The sequence below is a fragment of the Bufo gargarizans genome, chromosome 2 (assembly GCF_014858855.1).
Source record: "Bufo gargarizans isolate SCDJY-AF-19 chromosome 2, ASM1485885v1, whole genome shotgun sequence".
NCBI lineage: Eukaryota > Metazoa > Chordata > Amphibia > Anura > Bufonidae > Bufo > Bufo gargarizans.
This window is the reverse complement of record NC_058081.1, coordinates 65,725,780-65,749,796: the sequence shown is the minus strand read 5'-3', so window position 1 is coordinate 65,749,796 and position 24,017 is coordinate 65,725,780. Positions and strand designations below refer to the sequence as shown.

The 24,017-nt window shown below is 41.5% G+C and overlaps 1 protein-coding gene across 4 annotated transcripts in view; it reads right to left on the bottom strand.

The window, feature by feature from the left end:
* Window positions 1-3,865: 3,865 nt before the first annotated feature.
* Window positions 3,866-24,017, bottom strand: part of LOC122927340 (C-type lectin domain family 4 member G-like) — a 50,715-nt gene continuing 30,563 nt past the window's right edge. For 2 of the 4 annotated variants that reach the window (XM_044279090.1, XM_044279093.1), the window contains 8 exons: window positions 23,302-23,352; window positions 23,110-23,226; window positions 21,133-21,174; window positions 15,340-15,417; window positions 13,846-13,899; window positions 8,160-8,311; window positions 6,578-6,690; window positions 3,866-4,700 (listed from right to left, as the gene is read on the bottom strand). In XM_044279090.1, the coding sequence (XP_044135025.1) occupies window positions 4,568-4,700; window positions 6,578-6,690; window positions 8,160-8,311; window positions 13,846-13,899; window positions 15,340-15,417; window positions 21,133-21,174; window positions 23,110-23,226; window positions 23,302-23,352 (740 nt within the window). In that variant the 3' untranslated portion in view covers window positions 3,866-4,567. The remainder of the gene's footprint in view (window positions 4,701-6,577; window positions 6,691-8,159; window positions 8,312-13,845; window positions 13,900-15,339; window positions 15,418-21,132; window positions 21,175-23,109; window positions 23,227-23,301; window positions 23,353-24,017) is intronic. The other 2 variants (XM_044279092.1, XM_044279091.1) reach the window with 2 other exon arrangements.

The following is a 24,017-nucleotide window of genomic DNA, read 5'->3' as shown; positions in this document are numbered from 1 at the left end:
GGGGAGTGATATACTGCTGTACTGTATAGTGTGGGGGGCTGTATCGTGTATAGTTTGGGGTGCTGTATACAGTGAGGTGTTGTATACCGTGAGGTGCTGTATACTGTGGGCTGCTATACTGCTCTACTATATACTGTGGGGTACTGTATAGTGTGGGGTGCTAAACTGCATACTGTGTGGTGCTGTATACTATAGGGTGCTATACTGCATACTGTGGGGTGCTGGGGTGCACTGTAACACTAGGGTGAGCCGAGCCCTGGTCTCCTTCCTGCAGAGCGGTGCCCACTTTCAGCCTGAGCCCAGAGCACTGATCCTGAGCCACTGGAGTCTTCAGAACTGGAAGTATTTACAGTCATTCACTGGACTCTACCAGATGTGTGGATTTTTTGTGTGTGTGTTGTGGTGGAGGGCGTGATTGCATGCTAAGGTGTGGGAAGGTGGGATCCAGGGGGCCCAAGTAAATTTTTGCCCAGGGTCCAATCAATATTAAAGACGGCCCTGAGTACAGGACCGCCGCACGCAGGATTGCGTCTTTGCGGCGGCCCTGTTATTCCTCCTGGAGGCGCCGGGGCGTCATCTCGCGAGATTTCCTGTGAACGCGCGCACACAGGCATGCGCGTTCACAGGAAGTGCAGGTAAACTAGCTGACCTACAGCCTGCCAGCGGCGATCGTTCCCTGGCAGGCTGTAGATGCGATTCTTTTAACCCCTAAAAGGTATTTTAGACGCTGTTTTGATAACAGTGTCTAATATACCTGCTACCTGGTCCTCTGGTGGTCCCTTTTGCTTGGATCGACCACCAGAGGACACAGGCAGCTCTGTAAAGTAGCACCAAACACCACTACACTACCCCCTGTCACTTATTAACCCCTTATTAACCCCTGATCACCCAATACAGACTCCCTGATCACCCCCCTGTCATTGATCACCCCATGTCATTGATTACCCCCCTGGAAGGCTCCATTCAGATGTCTGTATGTGTTTTGCGGATCCGCGGTGTCCGTGTTTTGCGGATCCATGGATCTGCAAAACACATACGGACGTCTGAATGGAGCCTTACAGGGGGGTGATCAATGACAGGGGGGTGATCACCCCATATAGACTCTCTGATCACCCCCCTGTCATTGAGCACCCCCCTGTAAGGCTCCATTCAGACGTCTGTATGTGTTTTGCGGATCCGATCCATGGATCGGATCCGCAAAACACATACGGACGTCTGAATGGAGCCTTACACGGGGGTGATCAATAACAGGGGGATGATCACCCCATATAGACTCCCTGATCACCCCCCTGTCATTGATCACCCCCCTGTAAGGCTCCATTCAGACATTTTTTTGGCACAAGTTAGCAGAAATTGATTTTTTATTTTTTTTATTTTTTTTCTTACAAAGTCTCATATTCCATTAACTTGTGACAAAAAATAAAATCTCACATGAACTCACCGTACCCCTCACGGAATCCAAATGCGTTAAATTTTTTAGACATTTATATTCCAGACTTCTACTCACGCTTTAGGGCCCCTAAAATGCCAGGGCAGTATAAATACCCCACATGTGACCCCATTTCGGAAAGAAGACACCCCAAGGTATTCCGTGAGGGGCATATTGAGTCCATGAAAGATTGAACTTTTTGTCCCAAGTTAGCGAAAAGGGAGACTTTGTTAAAAAAAAAAAAAAAATAAATAAATTTCCGCTAACTTGTGCCAAAAAAAAAATCTTCTATGAACTCGCCATGCCCCTCATTAAATACCTTGGGGTGTCTTCTTTCCAAAATGGGGTCACATGTCGGGTATTTATACTGCCCTGGCATTTTAGGGGCTCTAAAGCTTGAGAAGAAGTCTGGGATCCAAATGTCTAAAAATGCCCTACTAAAAGGAATTTGGGCCCCTTTGTGCATCTAGGCTGCAAAAAAGTGTCACACATGTGGTATCGCCGTACTCAGGAGAAGTTGGGGAATGTGTTTTGGGGTGTCTTTTTACATATACCCATGCTGGGTGAGAGAAATATCTCTCTATAATGACAACTTTGTATAAAAAAATGGGAAAAGTTGACTTTTAGAGAGATATTTCTCTCACCCAGCATGGGTATATGTAAAAATACACCCCAAAACACATTGCCCTACTTCTTCCGAGTACGGCGATACCACATGTGTGACACTTTTGTGCAGCCTAGGTGGGCAAAGGGGCCCACATTCTAAAGAGCACCTTTCGGATTTCACAGGGCATTTTTAGCACATTTGGATTTCAAACTACTTCTCACGCATTAGGGCCTAAAATGCCAGGGCAGTATAACTACCCTACAAGTGACACCATTTTGGAAAGAAGACCCCCCAAGGTATTCCGTGAGGGGCATGGCGAGTTCCTAGCATTTTTTATTTTTTGTCACCAAAAAAAAACAAATCATCATTTTCCGCTAACTTGTGCCAAAAAATAAAAAGTTCTATGAACTCACTATGCCCATCAGCGAATACCTTAGGGTGTCTACTTTCCGAAATGGGGTCATTTGTGTGGTTTTTCTACTGTCTGGGCATTGTAGAACCTCAGGAAACATGACAGGTGCTCAGAAAGTCAGAGCTGCTTCAAAAAGCGGAAATTTAAATTTTTGTACTATAGTTTGTAAACGCTATAACTTTCACCCAAACTATTTTTTTTTACCCAAACATTTTTTTTATTAAAGACACGTAGAACAATAAATTTTGAGAAAAATTTATATAGAAATTATTATTTATTTTTTTTAATTTACAACTGAAAGTGAAAAATTTCATTTTTTTGCAAAAATTTCAGTAAAAAGTAAAAATGTCAGCAGCAATGAAATACCACCAAATGAAAGCTCTATTAGTGAGAAGAAAAGGAGGTAAAATTCATTTGGGTGGTAAGTTGCATGACCGAGCAATAAACGGTGAAAGTAGTGTAGTGCAGAATTGTAAAAAGTGGTCTGGTCATTAAGGGTGTTTAAGCTAGGGGGGCTGAGGTGGTTAAAGGGCCCTGAGACTATAACCTGCGCACATTGCAATTGGCATCACAAACTAAAAACTATTAATCTTGCGCCAGTGTGCATTAGTCCCAATCCGGCTTACTGCACGTCCTCCCTGCACTGATTATTGAGGTGATATAGAGGGGATAGAGAGGATGAAACAGCTGTAATGGTTATATCTATGATGAGACGGAAGTGGTCCCTTGATCTCTTGATCTTTAAGGGTACGACTATTAAGTACGTGACAGTCAGAGTTTGGGGACGAGCTAAGAAGCACTCAACAAATAGTTTTTTTAATCATATTGTTTATTTCTTTTCAAAAGCATAAAAGACAGTGAATTGTATAGGAATCTTGATAATATACAGGTATGCATGAAATAATAATCACAAGTTATGTATCAAACAATTTAACTTCTTACATTCATTTATAAACCTTATGTTTACCTTAAGGTAAATGCCTGAGAGTTTCCACCTGAGGATTTCCACCATCCAGAGAGACCCTTATTTCAAATTATACTGAAAAAAGCATCAAAATTAACCCCTTAAGGATCCATGACGTAGCTGTACGTCATGGGTCCGATCCCTAAACATGTCGCCCTCTCGCGCGTGCAGCGAGCGCCTTAGCCGCGGGGTCTCTGCTATTTTAAATAGCAGAGACCTGCGGCATATGTATGCGATCAGCCATAAGGCTGATCGCATGCATCTTACCTTTCAGATGCTGTGGTCAAATGTGACCACGGCATCTGCCCAAGCAGGCTTCAGAGTCAATTAGATGTATATATCAATACAGGCCACTAGGTGGCAGCCTTTTATTGATATAGTGCAATTGAAGTCTTCAATGATGGCTAAACTATGGGCAATCGAATGATTGGCAGTTATTTTCACTCAAGGTGACTTAAAAAAAGTAAAAAGTAAAAAAAAAAAAAAAAAGTTTTTACACACATATATATATGGGAAGGCGGGGAGTGAAAAACAAAAACGCAAAAATCCCAGGGTCCTTAAGGGGTTAAGGCACACAGAGGCCACTAGGTTCAGTAAGGTTACAATAATTCTATACTCTCTCAAGACCCCATATAATAGTATCTAAATGTAACTTGCCGTTCCCCTCAACGTGCCAAATGCCAGGACTCTACTATGTTGATTATGATGTGGCTAATGAAGGTCAGTTTGGCTTCTGGTTAGACAGCACAAATTTGAAGGTGGTACCATGTGCATCAAAAATAGGAAGGTCATATTAAATTTGGTATGCTTTTTACCTAATTATTTGGTTTATATAGCCTTGGCTTCAGGGGTATAGCTATATGGGTTGTAGCGATAATATTGAAATCCAGACCCTGATGCCTTAAAGCAGGGATGGCCAACCTGAGGCTCTCCAGATGTTGCAAAACTATAACTCCCAGCATGCCCAGACTGCCAACAGCTATCAGCCTACAGCAGGGCATGGTGGGAATTGTAGTTTTACAACAGCTGGAGAGCCTTAAGTTGGCCATGCCTGCCTTAAAGAGTCAAAAGTCTTTCTGGAACATAACAGACACCAAATTTTACATTAAGGCTTAGTAGCCCAATGTTATACCTCTGCTTCATATAGATTGGATCTCAGCATGTTCTTACCCTTTTACAAATATAAAACAATTTATTAGAACAGGGTCGATCATTCCAAGGTCCAGATATGGTTTCTCCACAGTCCTCTTCCTTCCCGTGATAGTTGGGCTCATTCACTGCCCAGTTGCTGTAAATGAATAAACAATGGGGAACAATGAATAACCTTTTCATGGATGAAAAAAGAGTAATATAAGCTAATGGACAGTAAAAGTATCAATCCAAGGCACTTCTGACCTTGTCCATAGCTGGTCTCCTTCAGTTGCTCTTTGAATTTAGAATATGAAGATCCTATCTCTAGTGTTATCTATGACTGATCATGGAGGAGTAGACATAATTTGAGGGCTTAAGGTAACTGCTAGGGGCAAACTGAGCCATGTAGAGGCTCCATTGGGTCATTATTGCATGGGGGTCTACATATGTAATGGTATGATCTTACCCTTTTTTTTACGCGATCTTGTCCAATGTTCCTGGTGAATTCTGGTTGGTATGTAGACATCTCACTTTATATAAAAGAGGTGCCTTTGTGGCCACATTTTTTTTTCAAGAACTTACTTTGGGGCACATTTACTATCATTATTGTACCAATTCTGGTGGAATTTTGTCTTTTTTGGCACCAATCAGTCTAGACAAATGTATTCTTGATTTTCACCAAAAATAACAGACTTTTTGCACCTTGACCAGACTCTTTTCAACAGTTAAAGCTTAAAGGGGTTTCCTGGGTTTTTAATACTGACGACCTATTCTCGGGAAACGTCATCAATATGAGATTGGCAGGGGTCTGATCCCTCACCTGTTTGTGGATGCTGCAGAGTTCCTGTAAGTACCTCGGCCTTCCACAGCTGACCAAGCACAGCACCATCCATTTGATAACGGTTGTGCATGGTAATGCAGCTCAGCCCCATTCTCTTGAGCTGTTCTTAGGCCAGTGATGGCGAACATTTTAGAGACCAAGTGCCCAAACTGCAACCCAAAACCCCCTATTATTTATCGCAAAGTGCCAACATGGCAATTTAACCTGAATACCAATATAGAATATCTTCCATTTACTTTATCATTTAGATATAATATCCTGCCTACATTCAATGCGCTGCCTGTGCCAATTATAGCGCGCCCTGCGCTGATGAATGACAGGAAAAATCTAAGGCATACTGGTACACCATAGACATTTTCCAGGGTGCGGATACCCACAGAGAAGGCTCTAAGTGGTGCCTCTGGCACCCGTGCCATAGTGTTCGCCACCACTGGCCTAGGCCATGTGACCGATGAACGTGATGTCATGTTGCCGAGGATGAGGCCTGAGTATTCACGAAGCACGTGGCCTCTTCAAACAGCTAATTGGCGGAGGTGCCAGGAGTTGGACCCCCGCCAATCAGATATTAATGACCTATCCCGAGCATAGGCCGTCATATTGAAAATCCTGGAAAACCCCTTTAAGTAACAGAGAAGTGTCTAATGTCTTACAAATTGCACTTTTCTGTTGTATTACACTTGAGCACGACTTTGATAAATGTTGTGCATCGTCAGACTGTTTGCTGGTACGTTACCCAGTCAGAATTGGTAATTGTGGGCCATTGGGTTTCAACCTATCCACTGTTAAGTGGTTGCGCCTTTTGTTGTATCATCTGATGAATATAGATACATATATTCATACCCAGGACATGCATAACATAGAGGCATCCACTGTTGGTACTATGGAATAGGCAGACAGAAGAATACCAGTCCAGGTTGGTTTCATCACTTATTTTATGGGTGATGAGAACCTGTGCAGAGTTACCTTTTCTACAAGCCCTATGACAACAAACATGTGAGAAATCAACGTAAGGCGGGCCCATTTTGATCTTTGTTATGGGGCTATATTTGCTCTGTAAACACCTTTGGTTCATACATAGAGACAGTGTTCAGTAATTATGCTAAAAAATGTAAGTGACTATTAAACCATTATCTGATTACTATAGAGGTTCCTCTAAGAGATTATCAAATGAATACCTCAGGCTCAGTACTTACGTAAAGGTGACTTGTGTCCCATCCAACCACTTCCAGATGTGAGCTTCATTTGAGTCTCGCCTTAGTCCAATCCAGTATCTCTTGTTTATGTTATATAATTGCTTTAAAGAATCCTAAGAACCAAAAAAATTCTGAATTTGGGGTTTATATGAAACATCTGATAACAACATCTGAATCTTGGTTGTCTTTCTATGGATCAACCAAGGTTAATCCTTTTTTTTTTCTTAAAGGGGTTGTCCAGGATTCATTAACTGCAAGCCCCAGCAATCACGAAAATGGGGGTCCCCAAGTGCACTGTCTGAATGGAGTGGTAGTAGTGACAGTGCTCCATCAGTCCCATAGAAGTGAGTGGAGAAGTGGACCGACATGTAAACTACCACTCCATTCAGACAGGGCACTAGGGGGCCCAAGGTTTTGGGACCTTCAGCCATCCCACATGTATCTTCTATGCTGTGGATAGGTGATTTCTTCCTGTCTGTGGGATAACTAAGTATTTTTATTTCCAGCCCTATCTTGACTGTAGGTCTGTTCTACTTTAAGAGGCCTACATTGTCTACTCAAGTCTGTTCTACAAGGCAGCAGTGTTCCTGCAGTTGAGGAAGACCACTCAACTGTTATGGGGCCTGGGGAAGGAGGGGCCTTAACCCCGGGTTAATACACTGCACTTTCATGCAATTGCCACTAGGGGGAGCTCAATGCAAATAGATTATTACAGGTTCCATGGTAGTTGTATTAATTCCTATTCACTGAGCTCCCCCCAGCCATCTAGCTTTGTAATAGAAGGGTATCAGTGTATTATTCTGGTGTAAACGCATTGAGAAATGTGGCGATCAGAAAGAGAGTGCCATATATTTGAAGCACCTGGTCCACATTTTCCTATATAAAGTGGGTGAGGAGTCAGGACAAAGACAACTTTTTCTTATTACAATTTGTATTCAATTGAAATTTCTTCCACTTGATAAGAAAAGAAGAAAATAAAAATTGCAATCATCCTAAATCTGGGACATTGCACATGTTCTGCATTGCCTGGGAGTGATTGAAGTGGTGGGAAACTGGGTGCAGGAGGTCTATGAGATCTGTGTATGCCCCTGATGCAGGGAAATGGTCATGTATACTCTGCAGCACAGCACTTAGGTCTCTAAGTCTGTAGGGACAGTACTCACTCCTCACTGTTACTTGATCCATGCTAATCCAGATTCCTTGCCGACCAGTGAGTGCCTCCTTGCAACCCCCTGCATCATACAGTAAACCTCCAGCCTCTCTTTGATAGCTTGCACCCTGCCTGGCTAATTGACCCACCACTTTGACCCGACTCCTCAGTTAAGACCCACATCTTAATACAGCAGTCTCCTTTCTCACACTATGTGGCTTCAGCTACATCCTACTGCATGTTCCCTTCTACAAGCCCTTATATATTATGCAACAGTGCCACCTACTGTAATGGGGGAACACTACACTACCCATTACATAACATGTAAACAGGGTGAATGTTAGAGAATATACAATAGGCAGGTACATCTATTGCTGTTACTTTGTATTAATAAGAATAAAGTAAATGTGGTTTCCTGTACATAGCACTTACGGATTCAGTCTTGTCCTTTATCATGACAAGAACAGAGTTCATTTTGTAGCATTCGTCTCGCGCATTATCCCAGGTTATTTCTTCCCGAGAGACAAAATAACATGAGGGGCCGATCACAGACCAGCCAACAGGGCACCACGTGCAGACAGTCTCTATGTGATGGGAATATACACAGGTTAGACAGCAGCAGTTGAGAGATGGTGATTATAAAATACAGATTTCTGGTTGATCATGGCAATTACAGTATGGCACTTACAATATAACAACTCCCAAACATATGAACTCCCAACAGCCAGACATACAAAGTCTTACATCTTCCCCAAGCTATACTCATAGACTTCCAGAATGCAGAGATATAGAATATGCAGACCTCACACTGGAGAGCTTTTAGAGGTGGAATCCTTTGAGATTCAGATATGTCCAATTGTCTGATGCAGAAAAATGAGCTAGATGTGAAAGTCCAGGAGGATCGATAAGAGGATGGGAGGGGTAGTGGCTCTGGCAATAATAGTTGTGCACATGGAACACAATGGTAATCCTCAAACCAGCACCCTCATAGGGCTGTGCAATGACACAAGGACATACTCTTTCTTCCCACGGTGCACAACCTGGTGATGGGGCTCCTGTCTGAGGGTAGTTGGGGTGCTCTTGGTGTTAAAGGGGTTTTCCGAGTTGTTTATACTGATGACCTATCCTCAAGATAGGTCATCAGTATCTGATTGGTGAGGGTCCGACACCTGGGACCCCAGCCAATCAGCTATTTGAGAAGGCAGCGACGCTTGCACTAGCACAGTGACCTTCTCTCAGCTTTTCCTAGGCTGAGTGACGACATGTTCATGTTTCAGGTGGCCTAGGAGCAGCCCCATTCACAAGCACATCTGCTCCACAATGTACGGTGCTGTTCTTGGTGAGCTGCGAGAAGGATAGGTCATCAGTATAAAAATCCTGGAAAACCCTTTTAAGTGTTTTGGCAGGGTGCAAGGCAAGAGTGTGGATGCAGGTGCAATGGCCAGCATACAGTAATTCACAGTTCAATTCTTTCTCAAAGGCAATGTATGGATAGCAGCAATGATAGGGGTTGTGGTACTGAGGGTTTCGTAAATGTTCTGTAATTCTATGGTTGGCCTTTGTCAAACCATCTCAAAGTGTGGAATGAGGCACTGGCAATAGTCCCTCTCACAGCAGCAACGTCTTTAGCACAGTGTGTTGCTGACTGCCTTCAATGCACGGCTTTGCAGATTCCGGACCTTCTCGTCTATCTTCTCTCTTTCTCTCACTCTGGATAGCTGTAACTGTCTCAGAGATGAGAGTTCTCTTGGCCTCTGGCCTAGTACCGAGGGACAAGTAGACATGTATCCTCTCAGCAGCACAGCTAGACACAGACTCTCACTATAGACTAGGGACGGACCCAGGTCCATCTCCTAGCAACCTAAAGGAGCTGAGTTAAGGTTGTTAACTCTTACCTCTCCATACAATACTATTGAGTACACAAATACAATAAATTTCAACATTTTACTTACTGTAACAATTCACCATTAGAACAATCAACCTTTTTGCAGTGACCTTTTCAAAGGTACTGTATCTCTCATGAGCTCCCTTAGACCTTCATTTGCTGACCAATTCCTGTGTACTGATTGCCTCTAAAGTGTTATCACGGGAGCTCTAAATGATATGTAAGTAGTACCTACAGGGGATGATTACCTACTATGTGATTTCTTCAAATCTTTTGGTTAGGGCTTGTTCACATGAACGTATTTTGCGCTCCGTATACAGGCCGTTTCTGCGTTCCGCATATAGTCCGTATACGGAACCATTCATTTCAATTTTACAACAATGATATGATATCGCTCCCACCATGTATTGATATGGTTTTCTCTGTATAAGATTTTTTTTAAATAAGAGTGTTTTTGTACCTGATTGCCGGCATGTTGTCTAGTCCCATGACGCCCTAATCATAGGTGCAGCTGTGTGACCGGCTTATATGCTGGAATCATAGGTATCCTCAGTATGTCATGAGTAAGGGCAGACATCACAACAGCCCGAAACCGGTAGACGAGGATTTTGTTTAACTGGATGTTTGATTTTTAACCGCTGAAATAAAGTATTGTTGCACAGTCTGCGTATTGAGCTGGATTACCTTTCTTTCTACTGGATTTCCACTTACCCGCATCCAAGTGCGGTTGTTCCGTGCTCATAGCAGATGAAGAGCAGGTGAGAGCCGTTTCATCTTTTTTTTGCTGCATTCATTTCAATGGGTGCGCAAAAGATGCGAACAGCTATACGGCATGCGGCTCTCAGCCCTTTAGCACGGCACAAATTCACAGGTCCCAAAACACAGAGACTCCCCAGCTTCTCTGTCAGATGGAGGATAAACCACACACAGCTGAGACTGCTGGCTGGGTTTTATATAGGCCAAAAAAGACCCGGCCTGGAGCGTGGGGAGCAGCCAACCACCCAGCACTTTGGCTAATCCCACTAAGAGCCGGCCCGGATCGGCTTTACAGCCATACTAACAACAAACAGTGTCAGTCTTATATCATCTAGATACAATCTTACAGTTGAGTAGAATTTTTTTATTTTTTTTTATTGAATTACCTTTTATTACAAGCAGAACTGCAGTGACAGATATCACCTCTGTATAGATAACATAGGATCTACAATTCACAGTAGTTGATATCACAGCTTATCTACTCCCTCATGACCTCTGCACAGGTCACAGAGCATGCCTAGAAAACTTTCCCTTAGAAGCCAATGAGGTCCTATCCTGTGCTTTGCACCGATGGCCCATGTAGCTGCTCTCAAAGAACAGGAAGTCTTGATATATTTTAGGCCTACTGGCTAGTGTGAAAACTGAAGGATTTTAGGATTTCTTTTTAACCACTTCAGCCCCCCTAGCATAAACACCCTTAATGACCAGACCACTTTTTACACTTCTGCACTACACTATTTTCACCGTTTATTGCTCGGTCATGCAACTTACCACCCAAATGAATTTTACCTCCTTTTCTTCTCACTAATAGAGCTTTAATTTGGTGGTATTTCATTGCTGCTAACATTTTTACTTTTTTTGTTATTAATCGAAATGTAACGAAATTTTTGCAAAAAAATGAAATTTTTCACTTTCAGTTTTAATTTTTTTTTAAAAAAACGACATCTATATATAAATTTTTCTCTAAATTTATTGTTCTACATGTCTTTAATAAACAAAAATGTTTAGGTAAAAAAAATATGGTTTGGGTAAAAGTTATAGTGTTTACAAACTATAGTACAAAAATGTGAATTTCCGCTTTTTGAAGCAGCTCTGACTTTCTGAGCACCTGTCATGTTTCCTGAGGTTCTACAATGCCCAGACAGTACAAACACCCCACAAATGACCCCATTTCGGAAAGTAGACACCCTAAGGTATTCGCTGATGGGCATAGTGAGTTCATAGAACTTTATATTTTTTGGCACAAGTTAGCGGAAAATGATGAATTTATTTATTTATTTTTTTCCTTACAAAGTCTCATACTCCACTAACTTGTGACAAAAAATAAAAACTTTTATGAACTCACTATGCCCATCACAAAATACCTTGGGGTGTCTTCTTTCCAAAATGGGGTCACTTGTGGGGTAGTTATACTGCCCTGGCATTTTAGGGGCCCAAATGCGTGCAAGTAGTTTGAAATCAAAATGTGTAAAAAATGGCCTGTGAAATCCGAAAGGTGCTCTTTGGAATATGTGCCCCTTTGCCCACCTAGCCTGCAAAAAAGTGTCACACATGTGGTATCGCCGTACTCAGGAGATATTGGGGAATGTGTTTTGGGGTGTCATTTTACATATACCCATGCTGGGTGAGAGAAATATTGCGCGTTCACAGGAAGTCTCGCGTCTCGTGTATATGCATGACTCTGCCTGGGACAGCCGCCTCCGGACCGCGATCCTGCGTTAGGCGGTCCGGAGGCGGTTAATATAGTGACATAGAAAATGTAAAAGAAAATGGCCAAAAATATGATTAGGATAAAAAATGTATTTAAACTATGTAATTTTGTGAATACATATTCCCTCTAACCTCTTCTCCCCTTCGTCCAAAAAAAGATGTTTTGTCATCCCCAGTAATCAGGAATTTAACAAATGAAATTTTGTTTATTTTTAAGAAATGCCTGCAGTATACATTTTATCTTCTGGGTTCATATGAATAGGATGATTTTGAATATGTATAGTTTCTCTTTATTTTACTAATTTTTCACAATAAAATACTTTTTATGGAAAAGTAAGCCAGCATTGATCTGGTGTAAAAAAGAGAAAAAATCCTTAACTTGCAAGATGTACCAAGAGGCTCCAAATCTATCACACAGTCACATCTGCCTGTCTCATTTTATGCTGTCTAAATTTTCAGCTTTTAATCATTTTCCTGCTTTTTTGAAACAGTAAGTAGATATTTAAAGACAAGGGGAAGACCACATTATATGTTCCATGTTATCGCCCATAGCATGCCTTCCAACCTTTGAAACAAAGGTAGAGGGACACTATGTGCGGTAAATTTTTTCCACTCTAACTCCACCCAAAACATGACTAAACACCTAATCCTACCCAGTCCCCTAAATGCCCCCACATAGTAATTATTCCACCACACAGTAGTTATGCCAGCATTGTGCTCCCTTCACAGTAGTTATGGCCAGATATGTGCCCCTCACAGTAGCGATCCCCAGATATGTGCCCCCTCTCAGTAGTTATGGCCAGATATGTGCCCCTCACAGTAGTTATGGCCAGATATGTGCCCCTCACAGTAGGTATGCTCATATATGTGCCCCCTGACAGTAGCAATGCTCAGATATTTGCCCCCACTCATTGGTTATGGCCAGATAGGTACCCCCTCACAGTAGCTATACCCAGATATGTGCCCCCTCTCAGTAGTTATGCCCAGATATGAGCTCCCTTACAGCAGTTATGCCATGATTTTTGCCCTCTCATAGTAGTTATGGCCAGATATGTGTTTCCTCTCACTAGTTATGGCCAGATAGGTGCCCCCTCACAGTAGTCATGCCCAGATTTGTGCCCCTTATAATAGTATGCCCAGTTATGTGTCCCCTGACAGTAATTTGCCTAGTGAAATGCCCCATATAGTAATATGCCCAGTAAAGTGCCCCCTGATAGTAATATGCCCAGTAAAATGCCCCCTTCACAGGTAGTAGAAAATAAAATAAAACAAACTCCACATACTCACCTCGTTCCCCAGAAGCAGCAGGACACACGGAGCTTGTGGCGGGCCCCACTCATGCCACGCCCCCAGCCCCACCCCTTAATCAGACCTGCAGTGTGGAGCGCCGGCAGGGAGGAGGAATGATGAAGCAGAGAGCGGACAGGCGGCTCTTGCTTCATCATTACAGGCAGCTGTCTATGCTTCCTATGAACGCAGGGACAGCAGCCAGAAAGCGGGACATACCTCTCCAGTACCGGGACCGCCGGACAGCCACTGCAATAAGGGACTGTCCTGCCAGATCCAAGACAGTTGGGAGGAATGCCATAGAACTTTCCCAGTGTTTTGAAGGAACTGTCTAGAAAATTCTCTTGTACCAACACTGTCAGGGATGATAGCTAGAGGCTCAGTAAGACTAATGTAAAGAGAACCTATAAAAGACTACAAGTAGCAAGATCCATCACTAGGAATGAAAACAATAGTAATACATCTAAGTCTACAACGTACCCAATGTCTTGTTAATGTGCTTGATGTTGGCCATAAGTGTGTCTTGCAAGTTCCCTGCAACATAAAACAAAATATGAGCACACAGCTAGCGAGTATGGCAATGAATAGAGAACTGGTACAGTGAACCGCTTCTGAGTAGACCACCCCGATCAAGGTCAGATTTTTCGTTGATGAATTTGCAATTTATTATATCCTATGTATATTGCCTTCTTCTTAACATACCACCCCTCAAGGCAATGGCAGATTATAATATGGGCGTTTGGGCTGCTCAGATACTTGATACAAATTGTGGTTTGATCACAACCACAGCAAAACTGCTTTGTGCAATGATCTATGGCCCGTGACTTAAAGGGCATCTTTCTATTAGCAGCTAAAGATATCTGTGTTGGTCCTATGTTCATACGGTATGTGCCCGCATTGCTGTGAAAAATTATTGGGGGTATTGCCATTACTCCTTCAAGCTCTGCCTTCTCTGCAACTGATGCGCCCTTTGATTGACAGGGCCAGGCAGTGAAAACGTGATCACATGTGGCCCTGTCAATCAAAGTGCAGAGGTGGAGCAGTTGCAGAGAGAGCAGAGCCTCTTGGAGTAATGGTAACGCCCCCGTTGCTCCAAGAGGCTCATTTGCATACATTAAAACTTCATTTTTCTCTGCAATGCAGGCACATAGGAACATGGGACCAACACTAATGCCTTCAGCTGCCAAGTGTACATGTAGCAGGTCAGCCAGTGTTATAGGTACAAATCTGCTGACAGTTGCCCTTTAAAAGACTGCGCACTATTACAGCTGTTTTTAGCATAAGTCATGCCAAAATTGCAACAAAACTGCTTTGTGCAACTTCTGAAGGTCCTTAACATGTAATTGTCATTTCATTTTCAGTAATGTAATTTATTAGTGAAAGATTTTCTTTGTACTAGGAAACAGCATGCAAAGAGTCTTCTAAACATCACTTTAACTGAGCATTGCTATAGAGAGTCTGTCTTTAGTTCTACCGAGCACTGAAGACCCTTCCAGCTTGTCTCTTGTCACTACCCAAGTCCCTGACTATGTTCATGTGCCCTGTTACTGCCCATCACATTGCCTATCTGACCCGTTACACACAGGAGTCTTCAGTGCTCAGTAGAACTGAAGACAGACCCTCTTTAGGTCAAAGACTGTGGACTGATTAATTTCTTCAGATATCTTTACAGTGGTCGGTGCTTACACAGAGCTCCAAATCTCCTGTGTAGAGATAGAGGTAAATGGAAATTTTTTTTAAAATTCAGCCACTACTAGGGGGAGCTTACCACATACTGTATATGCATTAAACGTATGGTGACTGCGAGCAACCACAAGCTACCGTTGTGTATCAGAAAAACGCTTGGACAACAATAAAGATATTGGACTTGTTTAGGTTAACATAAACCAAATGGTATTAAAGTCTGTGACATTTACCATACGATATGTCTAACTGAATCAGAGTAAAGGAAAAATCATACGAACATTGGCTTACCCATCATATTGCTGAGATTGGCCACTTTAGTCTTTAGATCGCCCTGCTCCTCCTCAGAATTCTTCTGGAAATCTGAAGCTGGAGATATTAGAGTATTGCTGAAATAACTGGACTGGGATATGCTATGACTATGGTATACTATACTGTTATGCTATGTCCGTCATATACTATCTGTATCATACGCTATGACAATGGTATACAAGGTGGGCCACAAAAAAACAGAAGCGTGTTTCCCTTGGGTGGTTTACACAGGATAATGGAAGAATGACGTACTTACTCATTATGAAATGGTTTTCGCCAGCGGTTATACAAAGCTGTGCCACCTTATCATGTTGAGGAACACCACATGACATATTGTAGAGATAATGTGGGCACTGTCTGGGGATCACTTTTATAAACCCTTTCCTCCAGGTAACCCCACAGATAAAAGTTGCACACCGTTAGGTCTGAGGAATAAGGTGGCCTCAACCTTTTTCTCACACATGTGACATATGGCAAATGCCTTGTCTTGCTCAAAGAAAGTATACTGCTTGATGACGGCTATGTTCACATTTCCATCAGAGACTATTGGGCACACAATCCATGTACCCATAGCCGTGCATCAAAAAACAATTTTTTGATCATGAAGTGGCTGTTGGTGCAGCCTGTGTGGATTTTCTGTGCGCCAGTACCTATTGTTCTGTGGCAATAACACCCCCGGTTAGATGGAACCACTCTTCATGATGTATTACAATGGGTGCAAATGTCTTGCTACGATCGACATGCTGTTCTGCTGACCTGCGCCTTCTGGGATCATTTACTCACCAATTCCCTCAAGCTTCTCATAATCTTCTACTAGATGACTGCAACAATGGCAGGTTTCTGAACATATGGTGTCCGGTTTCTTTTTTTTTTTTGTGGTTGACCACAGATCCTCTGTGACCTACTTCTTCACCAAGTCACGTGGGTTAGCCACTTTCTAGACCTTCCAATGGGAAATCAACCAGCAAAACAGCCGTGGGTTTCTTTGAATGAACTTGTGTGTACAGATAGCCCTCCACTACAGTGCTCATTGTCCTGTATGTGGATGAGGCTCCTAAAAAAAAATAGACCTCCTCTTGGACATTCAAAAGAGCTAGCAGATCTCCTAGGTGTCTCATGAAGGGCTGTATACTCTTAGAAAGCAGTGCTCTATGTACCTTAATGCTATATCATCATCAGATCTCTGAGGCCCACGTGTACATTTGGAAGGGGGTGGGGGTGGGGGTGATGCATTACTAAAGGGAGTGTAGCCCACGAAGAATAGAGATTTGGTTTGAGTAAGGGGCAAGTAAATGATAGAAAAATTCCTGTATGTTGGACACACTCAAGATCAACACTACTGCCCTCCACAAGGTGAACCACATGACTGGCAGTTTTATGAATGAGGCCCAATAAGCATTATCCTGTGCAAACCACACAAGTGGAAACAGGGGTCTATTTTTTTGGTCCCACCATTTTTGTCCCATACCATCAGTATGCTATGGACTTACATTTGTGCCTTATAAACATCTGTGGGTTTGGTTCCATACTACAGCTTTGTACAACATGGGTGTGCATAGTCCCAAAAACACAACATGCAGTACTAGTGGAAAATTTGGACACATGGCTTTTCTTGTATTATTTTTATTTTTACATTGTAAATTCATATTGAAGACATGAAAATGATAAAGGAACACATATGGAATCAAACCTGAATATATTTCATATTTTAGATTTTTCACAGTAGCCCCTTTGATGACAGCTTTGCACACTCTTGGGACTACCAGTAAAATTTATTTTAAGGGCCCACCATATGGATAAATTCTAAAATTACCTGCTCACACAGCAGCAAGATGCTACCAGATGATTGATTATGGGGGTCCCTACAAAGTAATTGAGAAGGTGGGTCCCTGGGAAAAGAGGATACAAGCTGGCGGCCTCTGTACCTAGAAGTCATCTCAGCCACCTGACTGCGTCAATAATAATAACTGGGTAGTTTCTTAAATTATCTACCCAGTATCTTATATGAACATAGGCTGGTTTTGGTGCCATACAATGCCTATCTATATCTAGTGCAGTAACTATATTGTGTCATGTGCTACTTGTGAAGGAGGTGGGAGACTAGGGATCTACCTTGCTCAGGGGCCCATCGGAGGATTCACCTATACCCCGTTGGGCCAATCCAGGCCTGGTTTCATGCAGTGTTTAGCCCTATTCTTCTACAGTTCTAATCCAAATGATGGCAACCACTGAACTAAGTAAAGAGAAACTATGTTTCCTCATTACTTTAAGACATGAAGGTCAATCAATCCAGAAAATTTACAGAACTTTGAAAGTATCCTCAAGTTCAGTCACAAAAACTATCATATGCTATAACAAAAATCTGGCTCTCATGAGGGCCGCCTCAGTATTGGAAGACCACGAGTAACCTCTGCAGCAGGGGAGAAGTTCATTACAGTTATCAGCCTCAGAAATTGCAAATTAACACACCACCTCAAATTAATTACTACAAAAATGCCTTACAGAGATCACATACCAGACACAACTTAAAGATCAAATGTAGACTGTGAGAATTTTGGCCTTTGTGGTCGAAGTGAAGCAATGAAGCCACTACTGAGGAGGAACAAGGAGAAGAAGAAAAGAAGTGCTCGGACAAAGAAGCACAATGTATATTAGACTGGTGGAAACCTGGGTCAAAATTTGAGATGTTTGGTTCCAACCGTCATGGCTTCATGAGATGAAGAAAAGGTGAGCACACTGTTTCTACATGTGTGCTTCCCACCATGAAGTATGGAAGAGGAGATATAATAGTGTGGGAGAGCTTTGCAGGTGACAAAGTTGGTGATTCTTTCAAGGTACATTTAGCCAGTATGACTAGCACAGCATTCTGCAGTGACATGCTCTCCCATCTGGTTTGAGTTTAGTGGGGCCATCATTTGTTTTTGAACAGGACAATGACACCAAACACACCTCTAGGGTATGTAAGGGCTATTTTACCAAGAAGGAGCATAATGGAGTGCTGCATGAGATGACATGGCCACCACAATCATCTGACATTAACCCAATTGAGATGGTTTGGGATGAGTCGGACCGCAGAGTGAAGGAAAAGCAGCCAACAAGTGCTCAGCACCGCTGGCACCTCTTCTAGATGGTTGGAAAAGCATTCCAGGGTTGTACCTCATGAAACTGGTTGAGAGAATGCCAAGAGTGTGCAAATCGGCCAACAATGCAAAAGGGGGCTACTTTGAAAAATCTAAAATCTAAAACATATTCTAGTTAGTTTGTTTTTTGCTTAATACATGATCCCATATATGTTCCTTCACTGTTTTCATGTCTTCAATATAAAACTGCAATGTAAAACAAAACAAAACATGGAATGAAAAGATCTGTCCCAACTTTCCACTGGTTCCGTATTTATGAGAATGATATTCTTGACAACAGAAAGTGAAAATAATCTCATAAATGCTGTACCGTAAATGCAGTAAGTTTGGACGCAACTGTTGTTTTTTATTTTCAACACTGTAGTTTCATATTGAAGACATGAAAATGATAAAATAAAATAAAACTACAATTCTGCTTTTATTTTTATTTTATTTTTAAACTATTTTTATCTGAATGGGGCAATCTGAGTTCCAGTACCACACGTTACCTATGGACCACTGTGGTGCTGTTTCAGACCCTTTTCCTGATTAGCTACAACCCGTTTAAATTTTAATAGCCCTATGACAAAAAAAATAATAATAATATGGCCCCCAATTCGCACCAAGATCAGATCTAACCTTCTTTTACAATATTTCCCACAATATTCATCAATTGCTACCATATACTGTCAGAACTTTTGGGTATGAATAAAGTCCATAAGTATAAGGCCTATATAAGAGTATCTACATGAGCCTAAGGGACAACCATTTTGTCTTATTTTAAAAGGCAGAGTGAATTCAGGATTTTTTTTTACTCTGAAATTGCTAACCTAAGGTTTACGATATGTACCAAAGTGTTTACCTAAGTCTGTTTTTGTGAGAAGGAGATGTCCCAAGGTCTAATGAAATGTAATTGCCTAGATAAGACAATGTATTAGAAATGTGCTGAGTTCTGATGATTTTTAGTGAATAGAAAGACTCTAATCTTTCTTTGTGGTTTTATATGAATCAATGTATGAGTAGATTGAGTTTATATTATCAATTGTAATAGGTGTGCTGAATATATAGTATATATATAAGAGTATGGTCCTTATAGCTATATTCAGTTTTAAGATTAGAAACGAGGTACAAATTCCTCTATCATTTTTACAATCTCTCTCAGTGTAACACACAAATTAATTATTTCTTTCCTTGAGGTTTTCTTGAATGGAGAAATGTGGACACAGGTGATCATGAACAAACCCTGTCTTTTACAAGAACAATGAGTTAAGATAGTCATGTTTATCTTGATTTAATTAGGTATGGTCAAAAGATTTAAGGATAAACAAGGTGGTTGACTAAGTATAAAAGTCATTGTCTATTCAAGATCTTCTCAAGGTTTAGTCTAATACCTTAGATAAAAGTAATTGCTAGTACATAAATAAAAGAATGAAGTGAGTGCTTCGACTTTGGTATGGAGTACTAGTGCCATCTAGTGTTAGGGTAAAATACTAGAGGGAGGTTCTATTGATTATAAAGTGAGGTAACTAGTTAATGATAAAAACTTGGCCAAGCCCTTTCTAAGATAGGATAAAAAGATGGTATTGGCTGACAGAAAAGATCGATCTCTAGAGCTCTCTAGCTCTCTCTCTGACCATCTTCAAAAGACCAGATCCAGCCCTGACCACCTTTTCAGTCATTGGAGGCAGCCATCTTAGAACCATTGAAACTGATTTCTGCTAGCTGACATTTTGGTATAGTATAACCTTACCTATATTTTATAGGATAATTAATTAATATAATGCATATCTATATATATATTCAATTAACCATACTTTGTGTATAGTATCTGTTTTGGAATAAGATTGGGGTGTACCTGCAGCATCATCCTGAAAATTAATCCAATACAGGGAGATTGAAAATATACTAGTGAAAACACGGTATTATCTCCAAGGAATTGAATTCAGTTCTAGACCAGTATGGTTGATAATATATATATATATTTATATAGATAAAAGATAAACCAGATTTGGGTTTAATCGGACATTTGTCGGCTGAGAGAAATCAAGTATTAAATTGATTTTAAATATAATTGAGGGGTATTATTATAAGAAGGCATAATTGTGTATATATATGTTCTGAATTATTTTTGTCTTTATCACTATTTTGCATATCATTGATTGAATTTTATTATCGCCAATTTCATTATATATACTATTTTGCACTATAAATTATATTAATAAATTACATATATATTTTGTCTGTAACTGGGTTTTGTCTTCAATTCAACGCAGATCACGAGCTTGTTTTAGCTTGATATTTATGATAATAAGTTAGAATCTCCTTTATTACCGATTTTAATTTATTCACATAAATAATATAGACTGTCAATCGGAGACAGCATAAATATTCCGACAATACTTCATATCAGAACGGAGAAAAGGGACATGTTATATAGATAAAAACAGACTTAATAAGAAAATTAATTCAAAAATGTCAAATTTAAATGTGAGAGAAAAGATGAAGCAAACAATTTTGAGCAAAAGTATCCTATCCCTTCTGCAGACCTCTGTGTCTCCATGTTAATAGACCGCCCTGTGTAGTTTCATCCTGTAGAAATGTGTTCTTCCCTAGCCTACTGCATATATAGATTACTGCATACAGATAATATTACCAGTTTGTTCTAAGCTGGCCACTTTTCCTGAGACAGTGATGTCTGCAAATAAGACAAAGGAAACCATCATAAATGGATTCATAAAAGACCCACATAATAGATGTTTATATACATGGAATATTAGCTTTAACTAGAATCAAATTATTACGACATCCCCCTATATAAAGGGGATGTCGGAGCACAGTTTTGTTTGAAGCTTAAAAGTTGATCACTGGATGTAGTTCTGCTTGAACCCCTAACAATCAGCTGTAGTCTGTGGTCGAACCAGACAGTAAGTGTTCAGTCTCCCTGCAGTGCCTCCACAGGGGGAATGAAGTATTACACAGTTTCCATTTAAATCAATGAGTTGTCTGAGTCCTCCAAATGAGAGATGCTCGTTGCAACTGCTCTCTCCTTTCGCTAATAGAGGATTGTCCATTTAATTTAACAGACACATCAGGTGGGGGTCCATTTCCTAGGACGTCCATTGGGCTTCTGGCCTTTCTGTAGCTCAGATACCAAGCGCAAGCACAGTCACTCTACAATGCACAGCGCTGTGCTTGGTATATTACGAAGAGGCTTCAGCTCTTGTACGGGTGCCATGACGCCTTCAAACAGCTGATTGGCAAGGGGAACCTACCCCAGCAATCTGATATTGATGACATAGTATTAAGCCTTGGACAATGCCTTTAAAGAGGACCTCTCGCCTTTCCTGACATGTCTGTTTTAGTCGCTACATACATTCCACGTGTAATAACAATTCTGGAGCCTCTATTCTTATGACTCTATGTAGCGCCATTCTTTTATTATTCCTGCTAGAAGTTATGAAGTAATTGATAACAGTTTGCAATAAAGGTTGATTAAAGATCACAGCATTAGAGCTTCGGTTGAAATGCTTTTATTTTTGCATTAATTAGACATGTGGCAAAAAAAAAAAAAGTTTGCAATAAAGGTCCAGCTGGGTGTCACCAGTTGGGGTTCCTTGCATAGTCTGACACTATCCAATCAGTGCTGCCAGTGTCCGACTGTGCAAGAACACCCCCCCTTCAAATGGTAACACTCAGCTGGACCTTGTTTGCAAACTGTTAGCAATGAATTCCTAAATTCTAGCAGGATACATACGGGAATGGAACAACTTAGAGTCATAAGGATAAATGCATCAGAATTGGTATTACCAGAGGTGTATCTATAGGGTGTGCAGAGGTAGCAGTCGCTACTAGGCCCAGGAGCCTGAGGAGAACCAAAGACCCTTGAGCTTCATAAGAAAACACCAGTATTATATAAAAGTGCATGCAGGTCAAGTTACACCTTTGGCTGGAGGGACGGGGTTAGTTCAAGAATTTGGCATGGGGGGGGGGGGCTGTTTCAATTTTTGCCTCAGGCAGCACAAAGCCTATTATTATTATTTTATGCACCTATATAGTGCTACTATATTCCACAGCGCTTTACATACTACTATATTTCACAGACGTTAGCATCCAACTGTCCCCAATGGGGCTCACAATCTAAGTTCCCTATCAGTATGTCTTTGGAGTGTGGGAGGAAACCGGAGTACCCAGAGGAAACCCACGAAAACAGAGGGAGAACATACAAACTCCATGCAGATGTCCTTGATGGGATTCAAACCCAGGACCCCAGTGCTGCAAGGCACCAGTGCTAACCACTGAGCCACCGTGTTGCCCTTTCCTACCACCTTGCCACCAAGCACTGAGGGAAGGGGGGCCAAGCTGAACTCTTGTACCAGGACCCATGAGCCTTTAGCTACTCCCCTGGTTATTACACGGGGAAAGCAAGTAGTTACTAAACCACACATGTCAGTAGAGGTGACAGCTCCTCTTTATATAATACATTTTTAGTTGCATGCAGCCACCACTAGGGAGCGCTAACTACAAATGGAGAAGTACAGCAGGTACTGTAAGTAAAGCCATCCATCGACAAAGCGAACGACTACGGTAATTTGACGTTCTTAGGAAGAATATGTGTTTAGCTTTTACTCACAATGTAAGAATATGAATCCAGTGATGACCCCAAAGGCGATGAACATGATGAACATCAACCACATCAAGACCACCAACATGGACCGTCCACATCTCTGCTTATTTCTATTTGGCATAACTAAAACACAAAGAAGGGGTTGCATAGAGATTGCACTTTAGTGGGATTATATTGAAATATCATTTACTGAATTACCTTCCAAGTCTGAAAATGTATTGTTAGCAAAAGTCGATGCCGTTTTCATATCTATTAACAAGAAACAAGAAATGAGCAATGGTCACCAATGCACCAGGTTTGCTTGCCAGATTTGTACCTATGATACTGGCTGACCTGTTACATGTACACTTGGCAGCTGAAGACATCTGTGTTGGTCCCATGTTCATATGTGTCTGCATTGTGAGAGAATTGAAGTTTTAACATATGCAAATGAAACCTCTAGGAGCAATGGGGGTGTTGCCTTTACACCTAGAGGCTCAGCTCTCTCTGCAATTGGCGCACTCTCTGCAGGGCCAGATGTGATTATGTTGTTACTGGCTGACCCTGACTTCTCCTAAAGTCAATCAAAGGGCAGGGGGCGTGAGCAGAGCCTCTAGGTGCAATGGCAACACCCCCGCTGCTCCAAGAGGCTCATTTGCATGTAATAAAACATCATTTTTCTCAGAAATGCAGACACATATGAATATGGGACCAACACAGATGCCTTCAGCTGCCGAGCGCACAGGTCAGGTCAGCCAGTGTCATAGGGACAGATCTGCTGACAGATGCCCCTTAATGCTGGCATATAAGCATATGAGTAGCCCAAAACTGTCTATCTGTCCATCCATCTACCCACATAACACCATGCTATGTGTTACGCTGATATGTAACAAACAGGTAAACTGCATCTTTAAAGCAAAGAATATCCTGTATAA